Source organism: Silurus meridionalis, chromosome 9 (genome assembly GCF_014805685.1).
Source record: "Silurus meridionalis isolate SWU-2019-XX chromosome 9, ASM1480568v1, whole genome shotgun sequence".
Lineage (NCBI taxonomy): Eukaryota > Metazoa > Chordata > Actinopteri > Siluriformes > Siluridae > Silurus > Silurus meridionalis.
The window spans coordinates 3,554,659-3,566,679 of NC_060892.1; the positions used below are offsets into that span (position 1 = coordinate 3,554,659).

Consider the following 12,021-nt stretch of genomic DNA (forward strand, 5'->3'; position numbering starts at 1 on the left):
ATACCAATCTTATGATCAGGTGTCCACAAACTTTCTTCTATGTGTATAGATAATCAGTCAGTTACTTGCCAAAGTGTGTCAGTGTCTCCCCAGGAAGATCTTTCTTAATGGCTTTAAGGGAATCGGATGAAGTTTCACAGAAGTGGGTTTAACCCCAACATGCTGTTCTCATTGTAGTGCTTTCTACCTCTACTGACCCGCATTTCACCGAGGTCATCTAAGAAAAGAACCGACAGGCAATTAGATCTTGGTGCGTTTCATGCATTTTATGTTTGCCGATATCATTAAATTGTATAAATATTATAGTTTTAATAGGGTATTTCATTAAAACGGTATATAATGAATTTATTAATTAGCCAAGCAGCCATGTGAGAGCTCTAATAAATCAGAAAACGCTTTTATATGCATTACGACTGCCATGAATTCCCGGCATTCATTTGGTGCATAAGGTCTCACATTATAATTCAATTCTTCATATTAAGATATTTCCTGTAACTATTCATTATCCAGTACCTATTAAAAAAAGATAAGTCGCTACATAAGGCAGCTCTTTGTTATTTATACACTGTAAGTAAAAATACTGTTTAATACTCAACAGGATTCTGGACTCACAGACAATATTCTATTAAAGTTACAGATTTGTAGGATAAAAATAGTCCTTCGGTTCCAATCTCACCTTCTGTCCCTTTCTCTACCTCTGCCTTTCTCTTCCCCATCCCCCTTTCATTTTCCCTTAGCTGACACAGGACCTCTAACCGTTAGCTGCTTTGCCACTAATAGGATCAGAGGTTCTTGCTCTGTCATCTGATAAAACCTAAGCTGCTTGATAGCTGTGCAGCACCTTAGATAATTTCAGCTCAATTAGCTTAATGAGGAAACAAGAACATGGGGAAATATATTAACTTGTCAGACTGATTGCCTGTCTCCCGTCTCTCTGCTTACAGTCTTCGAAATGAAGGCTCCACACTTCAGTTTGTGAAATTAAATAACAAGGAAAGACTAACAGGTGAAAGTCTGATACTGATATAAGGGCTGATATAAGGGGTTTTGTTTTGTACTGGGCAATAACACAATTTCCATCATTCTTCATGTAGGACGCTGCATAAAACTCTCTTTCGGCTTCTCCCATTAGGGGTCGCCACAGCAGACCATCCACATGTTTGATTTGGCACATGTTTTACACTGAATGCCCTTCCTAACGCAACCCTCCCCATTTATCCGGGCTTGGGACCGGCACTAAGGCTTGTGCAACCCTAATGGCTGGGGTTGGTTCTCTGCACGGGGATCGAACCCGGGCCGCAGCAGTGAGAGCGGCGCATCCTAACCACTAGACCACTAGGGAACCCCTCATGTAGGACACTGCATAATACAAGCAAATGTCAGGCGTCTTTCTGATATTGGTTATATTTTTCTATTTGGGTTGTTTATATGCATCTCAATGTTCGTTTTTAGCCTTTTTTTTATTGTGTAACCACTAAGAGTGGTTAGTATGCCCTAAATATAAGTCCATATCAGTTAATCAAGTTGGATGAAAATAAGTTGGGCAGTTTATCAGGGAGCACCAAGTCTGAATCCATTCCCAGTGCATCAATCACTGTCTAGTCCAGTCCTGCCACCAAACTGACTTTAGAGACTATTTAGGTCTGCAGAGCACATCAACAGGACCAACCTGCCCTCTCTGTACGTGTCCCATGGCAGAAAATTTGCCAGGAGAATTGTGAAGAACTCCTCACTTCCTGCATACAGTCTGTTCAGACTCGTTTCCTGTAGCAGGCAATACAATGTGATCAAGACCCGCTCATTAACGAAGTGATATCGAAAAGTTTCGAGACTAGTTTTGTTTACAAAAAAGTACTTTATTTATCTATGTTCAAAACAGGCCCCCTTTGCACTGCAGAACAGCTCTTCCAGCATTCCTGCCACTTCTTGAATGTATCTTGGAAGTCTTCTTTTCAAAGCAAGCTTATCAGGCAGCTTCTGCCATTCACGCCGAATCTCCACAACGGTGTCAAAACGTCGACCTTCAGGAAGAGGGCGAAGTTCGCAGGAGCCGATTCTGGTGAGTAGGGTGGGTGCAGTAGTCTGATCATGTGGATTGTTCTTTAACGATCATCATGCACAAGCTGCAGAATGGTTTAAACATTTTCGGGAGGTTGAGATCTTTAAAGGTCTTCCTGATCTCTAATCGTGTTCCCGCAATGTTCTTCCGCTCTTGAAGCGCGCGTGCCGCTCGAAACACCTCGAACAAATCGTTGCAGCATTTCGAACGTATGTCATGTCAAACGTCTCTGTGGCAGATTTGCCCATTTTCACATTTCACGTTTGTTTTATGTTATAATTGCTGCCAATGCTGTGATGCAGACGTGGAAAATGCACGTGGTCAGAATAGAACCAGTCACCACCATTAGTCTTCGATCTTTTTGACACCACCTTGTTTTAATCACCTCCAGTTTCCTGTTGCCTGTATGATGAATGCACATGTTGGTTTACTCTAAATCGGAAACTGGATTCTCATTAGTTAATTAATTACCTAATTAGTTAATTGATGATTCTGGTAATATGTAATGACATTATCAGAATCATCAATTAACTAATAAATAAACTATTATTATTATTCATCAGTTAACTATTACATCAAACTATTACAGGTCTCCATGAGCCACGTTGTTGACTAGGTTTTGTCGATGTACATGGTTTTGGCTTTGGTTTTCTGAATGACTGAACAGAGGTCCAACATTTTATTCACTGAGCTATCACTTTTTTAGTCAATAACTCACTGCATAGAAAGTTCTCACGATTGAGGGATTTGCAAAAATCTTTTCTTTTTTTGTCTCTGAAACAAAAGTTCTGTCCAATACAGCTTCATTAGTCTGGTTTTCCTCTGTCATAGAGTGCACAGACATGTTATAGACAATTACTCGACAATACATCGGCTGTCAGTCCATTATACAAGAGAATATATGCTAATTAATGAGTGCCTATTATTATCTCCTTTGGAATGGGTTCATTTTTTATTGTTCTGTGTGAAAGAGAAACCACACAAATGCACATTCACATTGTGTTCACATCCATCTGGGGTGGCTTCTCTAAACCACGCCCACACAAAGCCTTTCCTCAACCTGATTGGCTGATACCCTTCAGTGGTTTTTTTTTCACCAGTAGAAAAGCGATCGCAGGGAGGCCAAAACTATCTTTTAATGTGGTAAATGGTGAATTTATACAGACTCTTATTTTAGATAGATACTTGTTTGACAGAGTTTTTATTATTTTTTATATGTATATATAAATATATTAGTTGAAATCTGTCCCACTGGAAATACCGTAAGCGTTCTTTCTAACTTCGGCTTTTCTCGGAAACACTCGGGACGTCGCTCTTCACAGAGGACACGGGGACTATTCTCACCAGTGGAGGGGGGGCTGACAGAAGTGTTGTTTTTCAAAACTTAATAAAATGGTACATATAATGTTTAATGGCTAACTAAAAGCCCTTTCTTGTAAGCCTCAAATTTCATCCAGTGAAACAGGATAAACGCCTGATCAGGAAAACTGCGTGCGTTCCGGGAGCCACCCCCCCCCCAGCCTCAGGTAAGACGACCCTTGAGACGGCTGCGTTTCAAACCGCACAAGTGGCCCTTAATATTTATATACAATATAAATAAAAATGTTAACATGTAGGTTATTTGTTATATCAGATGTCATTGACTTTTTAATTATAAAATATTATTTTATTCAATAATGTATTAAAAAATTATTATTTGTTATTAGGTATAAAATTATCATTGTTTATTATTACAATATTAAAATATGAATAATTATAAATGATTTATTAAATGATCCATTTTAATTCATGCTTGAACTAATGTTTTTTAATTGATTTAATTAATTAATTAGTTAGTTATTAATATTATTAGCGTTATTATTATTATTATTAATAATAATAATAACTAATTACTTCATTATTATTATTATTATTATTATTATTATTATTATTATTATTATTATTATTAATAATAATAATAACTAATTACTTCATTATTATTATTATTATTATTATTATTATTAAAAATAATAATAATAATAATAATAATAATAATAATAATAATAATAATAATACATTTTCGAAATAGACATTTCAGAGTTGAAATCCACCCTGGTCCACCTTTTACAAATTTGTTTTATATTTTTTTCAGAACCCAGCATTCGAATGCATTTATCACTAGATGCCGTGAACATGGTGGACGACAGCTGCCCCTCACCAGGCAACTTCCACGAGATGGTAAAAGGAGCAGTGAATTCAGTTGGGACCCATGTTCACAGCATTGACGTGATCCTGGGCTTCACGAAGGACCCCTTGCTCAATCCAGGAGTTAACGCTGTACCTGTTGAAGTTACCTTGCAAAGTCCAGGGATAGCAGGAGAGCGAGATCACATCATGCACTTATATGGCTCTGTATCCCCGAGAGACAACTCAGAGATTCACGGTGAGTAACATTCTTGCACCCCTGGTAATTTGTTGAACAAAGAACAGTTTGTGCCAAAGACAGAGGGTAGCTGGGATTACTTTATAGTGTGCAGTAGAATTGATTATTGAGTTCATTTGACTCAAAGTTAAAGAACAGCAGTCTAACTTCTGACTATCCTTGATTCAGAGTGACACGGCGTGTTACTGCTGTCTAACTGAACCCTGGTGCGATGAGATGTTGTGAGTTGATCCATCAACGATGAGAAGTGACATATTAAGTGAAAGTAGTAAAATTATTACCAATAACATATATAAAGCTTGTAAGAAGATAGTTTACAATATAACAATGATATAATAATAATTATAATAGTAATAGTATTGGTAGCTTAGTGGTTAAGACGCTGAGTTACTGATCAGAAGGTTAGGGGTTCAAGCCCTGGTATCGCCAAGCTAATGCTTGTTAGCCCTTGAGCAAGGTCCTTAACCCTTGTGCTCCAGAGGCGCCGTATCATGGCTGACCCTCCACTCTGAACACAGCTTCCAGACAAGCTGGGATATGTGAAGAAAAGAATTTCACTGTGCTGTCATGTATATGTGACAAATAAAGGCTATTCTATTCTATTAATACACCCTGGATGGAACAACCAGTTCTTGCATGCCACCAAGCACAGTCATGCTCACACCTAGAGGGAATGTATTCTAGCCAATTCGCATACAGAAATGTTTTCGAGGCGGGAAAAAAACAGAGAACCCAGAGAAAACCCAGTCGGATACTGGGGCATGTTAAATCGAGCTAAGGATTGTATGTGGGCTCTGCAGTAACACTATCTACAGCGTCATCACCCAACTTAGTGTGCAAAACCACAAGATTTGTTTACATAAATGGCTTAATGCCCATGCACAATAGTTTCTCAGCGTCTTTAGTAGAATGCAACCAGAAAATGAGGGACATTTGAATGTAGTATTAATAAAAAATAAATAAAAAAAACAGAATAAAAGAACCAGAATTAGAATCAGAATATTTTATTGATCCCACAGGATCAATGGTTCCAAATGGATCTATAATTAATGTCCTTCTTAACACTTGTATTTGTCCTACAATTTCATGTCAAAATCATACACATGGTGTAGGAGTTTAATTCACTGGATGCTTGCTACTCACATCAAGATCACAGAATCTGACAGACGTAAAATCATACATTTGCATAACATTATGACCACCTGCCTAATATTGTGGTGGTCCCCTTTTGCTGCTAAAACAGTCATGACCCATCGAGCATTAACAGCATCAACTACATCAGCAGCTCGTCTGTTGGATCAGACCACACGGCTCAGCCTTCGCTCCACACGTGCATCACTGAGACCCGGCCGCACACGACCCTGTCGCCGGTTCATCACTGTTCCTTCTTTGGAGCACTTTTGATAGACACTGACCACTGCAAACCCATTTTTCCCGCTTCTGACATTAACTATGAGGACAAAATGTTCACTTGCTACCTAATAAATATATCAATCCACTAACAGGTGCCATGATGAAGGAATAATCAGTGTTATTAACTTCACCTCCCATAATGTTATGCCTGATTGGTGAATACTGTTAAATTATAATAACTATCAAATTTCAATGCATTTTGAACAACTCAATATTTGGGCCCACAAGTAGTTATTTTTAATCTTTAAATCAGCATGATTATAAATGTGATTTGTTTTAGGGATCCTTAAAGACAAGTATTTCCTTGGACATGTCTACGTTAATAAAATTTGCAGGATACATCTGTTACTTCTTAGATTAGAATGTGAAGAAGTTACCTCAGTGTAAGGACATATTTGTTAGGCAGCATCATGGATAATAACCATAAGCATTTGTGGCAGCAGGCGAATGGTTATGGGTTTTGTCCATGATGCTGCTTCTAGAGCATGTTCTTTTGCCAAATACACATAAAAATTCAATTCTGATCACGAGGAATGTTCTAGAGCATGGAGCATAATACGTGGACGCTGCCACAAATGGTAATGGATATTATTCACGATGCTGCCTGTAGAACATGCTCTTATGCAAAATACATTCAATACTGATCACGAGGTAACAATGTTTGTTATGTTGAGATCACAAGAAAATTAGTCGTGATAACGAGAAAACAAAACTTTATGTATGTTTGACTCTGTAGTATCCGAAACGTTTTCTGACACGTGTGAGTCTGAGCGAGGAGATGTGTGGAAATCGTCTGAAAGCGACAGGAAATCTCCTGAGCATACGGACGATGAGCAACCGAAAAAGAAGCACCGGCGAAACCGCACAACCTTCACCACATACCAACTCCATGAGCTGGAGCGCGCCTTCGAGAAGTCTCACTACCCCGATGTGTACAGCCGTGAGGAGCTTGCCATCAAGGTCAACCTCCCTGAAGTTCGAGTACAGGTATGGATAGCCTTAAAATGGATCCATTAGATATACATCTTATAGAGTCCAGAAGTAGACTTGCTTTAAGACCTAAATGTTGTAATTTAGGTGTGGTTCCAGAACCGCCGCGCCAAATGGAGACGCCAGGAGAAGATGGACGCCAGTGCCGTAAAGCTTCATGACTCACCCATGCTCTCCTTCAGCAGACCACCAATGCACACTGGCATGAACCCCATGAGCAACTCGCTGCCCCTGGACCCCTGGCTTGCATCTCCTCTGACCAACACTACACCAATGCATGCTATTCCAGACCTTATGGGGCCTGCACAGGGCCTGCAAGCCGGATATCAGAGCAACGGTTTCCTGAACCCCCCTCAGGTCATGAACCAAAGTGTGCAGCCCATGGCACCCCCTCCGTATCAGTGCCATTCAGTGTTTACTGATAAATTCCCCCTGGAGGATGTTGATCAACGCAGCTTCAGCATCGCAGCTCTGAGGATGAAAGCCAAGGAACATATTCAGTCCATGGACAAAACATGGCAACCCATGTGACAGACAAGGTGATATGTTTTGTATTACAACTTAAAATAAATGGATAAAACTGAAGAAGGATAATTGGCAAAACAACGAGCTCGTTAAGCTTTCACTGAAATGATGGACCTAAGAATTTGTGGAATTACAACTATACAGGACGCAGTTATCGTGTTTCCGTGTCTAATTTTTCGGAAGCCGACCCAAGAGTTATTGTAAGCTTTAAATAGGCTCCTCCCTCAACCGAGAAGAATCTGGGTAATGTGTTTATTTATATTTCAATCTGCCATAAGATGGCGTCTTCAGCTATATATTTTGTCATCAAAAACAAGAACTATAAAGCTTCCCATACGGCTGGAACTTATAATGGACATATTGGTATTATATTGCCATATTATTTCCTATTCATGCCCAATTGCTTACTTATTTCTTTCTCTTTAATGAGGACATTTTGTTCCCCTTGTCAGATCTATAAACCACTCAACAAACATTCAAATCAATGTAATCAATGTGACTAATTTTGTAAGAAAATTTATGAAATAGCACATTAGCACCTTATATCCAGTTTGCATTTTCACCTTCATTCATAAAAATCACAATGTCCTGAAAACTGATTAAAAAAAAATCTGAATAATGCTTTGCTAGCACAGCTATTGTGTCCCGGTTTAACTCTATAAAGCATAATAATAATAATAATAATAATAACACTGATCAAGTGTTTTATTTTAAAAAAAGGACCAAAACGATTATAGATTGTGAAATTACATGTATATGTATATAGCCGTCTTTTTGCGGCAATTTTACTTAAGAAAAGCTAATATGGTGATACAAATTGAACATTTCTAAACTAATTTCAGCTACAAAAAATACTTTCTAATTGGTTGACAAGTTTTCTTATACTATGTTGCTTAAAGTGTAGATCTGGTAAAAACAATTAAAATAAATACAGTCAAGTATATATATATATATAAAAACATGATTCTGTAATGAAAATCACTGCATGGGCTTATAAACACCTCCAGAAATCTTTTTCTATGTACACAGTTTGACATGTGATCCCCAAAAAAAGTGTTAAATCTCTATCATGCAAAGAAGAAGGTATGCGTGAACATGATCCAGAAACGCCGTCATTCTCTCGGGCCAAATCTCATTTAAAATATACTGAGTCGAAGTGGAAAATGGCGGGATTTAATATTTATTACACAGAAAGGAATTATTTCTCGGTTTCAGAATATGGACATGTCTAATGTAAGGTCTGATTTCCAGAGTGTCCCGGTTTACCAGCACCTCTTAACACCCACTTAACTTACTTATAGGTGATTCATTCTTAATTCCCAGTGCTGACGAGTGTCCTTCAGAAAGAGAGAGAGAGAGACACACACACACACACACACACACACACACAAACACAAAGAACATAAAACTGCCCACACCACTGGTCAAATCAGGTCTTCATTGTCCATGAGCACAGCATGTGAGGACATGTGAGGACAGATTGTCCGAGGCATAACGAGCAGCGCAGAGACACGGCGTCTCTGGGAAAAAAAGAGGCCATTACGCTTCAGTGCTCATTAAAAGAGAAGACCTGTTGGCAGGTCACTCCCTCAGTAATGATCTCGTCATGTACTTGTTCAGTTTACACAATCCAAACTCATTTTCTTTGTTTTAATAAAATAATAAAAACTCTAAAAAACAAACAAATAATAGCGATTTCGCCCCTGAAAAACACTGATGTGTTTTTTTCCTGCCTTATTTGTTTATTGAGCATTTTGTTAAATACACAACAGACATAGAGCACAATATGGACTAAAGTATTGGGATTTTACAGCCATATGTGGTTCTGTCAGAGGCACACGATTTGTATAGGATGTCTCTGGATGTGGTAGAATGAAATTACTCGAACTAGGAAACCCAAACCTGTTCCAGCATGAAGATGCCCATGTGCACAAATCCAGCTCCATGAAGATATACTTTACATGGGTTGGAGTGGAAGATCTCCTGCTATAGAGCTCTGACCCTCAACCCCATTGATAACCTTTGGGATGAACTAACTGCACTCCAGGTCTCCATACCTCACCTACATCAGTACCTGACTTTACTAACACCCTTGTGGCTGAATGAACCTCCACAAATCTCCACAAAATCTAGTGCAAATTGAAACTAAATGTTGAATGAGATATTCAGAAAGCATTTTTTGCAAGTTCTCTAAACCAGAGTACTATTACATTAACTCGGTGACATTCCACACATCTAATAATACAGCTGTTACTAGGCTTTCTAACTGGTTTATTCAAGTAATAACAAAATAACACATAATTGTGTCCTAAAATTGTTCTACAATACACACGTTACAATAATAAAAACCTGCAACATATGTCAAACACATACATGGCAGCCATTTTTATTTTTACACCTTTGTCATATTTTATATACGTATTTACTATATATACTACATATAGCAAGCTTTATATATGATTTATATATGGCAAGCTCCAAAGGATGATGTAAAATGAATTCTGCCCTGAGACTGTTTGAAATAATAACAATATGTGATTTAATGTTTAAATCTGTTTACAACTGCACAATCATTGCAGCTTACTGTCATTAAAATTGTTTTTTAAACATAATCTTTTTTTTCCTTTTATTGTTTAACTTTCTCCTCACAAGAATTCCAAAGAAAATCAATGATTCATTATATAAATAAAATCTCAATGCATAGCCAACAATTTATTCAAGATGCAGGTAAAGCAGCTTTCGATGCAATTCAATACAATTCTGCGATACTATTGTGATCGGATTTCGATTCGATTCACAAACAGGACTTTGTAGTGCAAATCGGATAAAAAGATTAAATAAAATGAGACGTTCTTTTCCTGTCTCCAGGAAGATGCAGCTCTACCTCTGCCATGTTAATCTGTATTCTAGGTGACTCTCAGGACACGCCTCGGTCTCCGTGTCGTGATGCGTCATATTCACGTAGCAGCGGTGGTGCTGAGAGAATGCGCTCGAGAAACCGTTTAGCGAGGAAATCGATCTACATATCAAATATTGGTCACAGATTATTAGTCACTTTCAAATAATAAAAGTGTAGCTTATCTACTTATAGTTAAATATTAATGAATCGTTTTTTATCAATGTAAATATGTTACAAATGATGCATCGCGTTACAAATGTTATATCTGATGTAGACTTTTGTATCCGATGCACACTTTTTTAAATCAATGCATCACATTGTTAACTTTGAACTGAATCTTAATATTTCTAACATATATATATATATATATATATATATATATATATATATATATATATATATATACTGTATATACACATAATAAAACTATTTATATTTCTAATAGTTTATCTTATATTTGTCCTCTTGCATGTCCATGTCTTTCCTCTTCGTTTTCATCTTTTGTGCTCCCCTCCCCCCCGCCTCTGTGTCTCCTGACTGATGGCAGACCGCCAGCCCGTTAGGAAGATGAAGCTCCAATCAATCAGGTCTCGCCGGGTGGGTGCGATGGGGCTCCTGTGCACCCTAATTCTCTGGGCATTAGTGCATTAACACATGTTCTGCTCTCTTTGGTCCTGTTGTAGGCACACTTACAATGTGTGTGGTGAACGCAGACAGATGGGACACCACAGTGATGTCTCACCACTACCATCTGGGACCAATATTCGTCTGGAGAATTTGATAGAAAAAAAATGCATTAAAAATTTAAAAAGAATTTTTTTTTTTTTAGTTGCATCATGACTGTTATCTGAATTGTGCTGCGTAAAACACTATACACTACATTGACAAAAGTACTGGGTCAACTGACTTCTCCAGCCATATGTGGTTCTTTCCCAAATTGTTGGACAAAGTTGGAGTCACACAAGTCAAGTCAAGTCAAGTTTATTTCTATAGCGCTTTTCACAACAGACATTGTCTCAAAGCAGCTTTAAAGAAATCAACAGTCAAGGTGAATGATGTGCATTTATCCCTGATGAGCAAGCCTTCCTTTAGATGTCATGACGAAGAAACCTTGAGAGGAACCGGACTCAAAAGTGGAACCATCCTCATTTGGGTGACATCAAGAGTGTAATCATAAATCTTTAAACAATACAGAACACTGGAGAGTGAGAACTAACATGAGCACTGGAGTGTAAGATTATAAGTACAGTCTTCTACAGTCATTGTGGTTATAAAATAGCTCAACATTTTATCACAGATCCAACACCAGCTTCTTCATGCCAGAGCCTTTAAACACTCAAAGAGGTCCCGCTGGCACTGGTACATCTCTGGGTGGTACAGTAAGTTTGCGAGTTCCGCATCTATTTCTTTAAAGGTCCATAATCTTCATGAGGTGGGACGTGACTGGAGCTGGCCAAACCTCCGAATGCCACACTTCACACTACTGGAACTTTATTTTTAGTTTATTTTCCAATTCCACACTTAAGATTATTCCCCATTAGCTGTTATAATAACCTCCACTTTTCTGGGAGGATGTTCCACAAGATCTTGTGGAGATTTGTGCTCATTTATCTACAATGGTGTCAGTAAAGTGTGTCCTGGGATGCAGTCAGTGTTCACATTCATCATGTTAAATAGGGTTGAGGTCAGAGGTCTTTAGCTGGAGATCTTCCA

The 12,021-nt window shown here is 38.2% G+C and overlaps 1 protein-coding gene across 2 annotated transcripts; it reads left to right on the top strand.

Annotated features, from left to right (window-relative positions):
• Window positions 1-3,207: 3,207 nt before the first annotated feature.
• rx1 (retinal homeobox gene 1) lies at window positions 3,208-9,337 on the top strand. 2 transcript variants are annotated; one of them, XM_046857859.1, is made up of 4 exons: window positions 3,208-3,585; window positions 4,191-4,481; window positions 6,631-6,881; window positions 6,972-9,337. In XM_046857859.1, exons 2-4 carry the CDS (start codon window positions 4,205-4,207, stop codon window positions 7,413-7,415), a joined length of 972 nt encoding a protein of 323 aa, XP_046713815.1. In that variant the 5' UTR covers window positions 3,208-3,585; window positions 4,191-4,204; the 3' UTR covers window positions 7,416-9,337. The 2 variants fall into 2 exon arrangements, with proteins under 2 accessions (XP_046713815.1, XP_046713816.1); XM_046857860.1 differs by having other exon boundaries at window positions 6,984-9,337.
• The last annotated feature ends 2,684 nt before the right edge of the window (window positions 9,338-12,021 follow it).

Coding starts and splice junctions, on each gene's coding strand:
- rx1 (XM_046857859.1), top strand. CDS start 4,205: ATGCATTTATCACTAGATGCCGTGAACATGGTGGACGACAGCTGCCCC. Junction 4,482..6,630: donor AGACAACTCAGAGATTCACG/GTGAGTAACATT, acceptor TTGACTCTGTAG/TATCCGAAACGTTTTCTGAC. Junction 6,882..6,971: donor TCCCTGAAGTTCGAGTACAG/GTATGGATAGCC, acceptor GTTGTAATTTAG/GTGTGGTTCCAGAACCGCCG.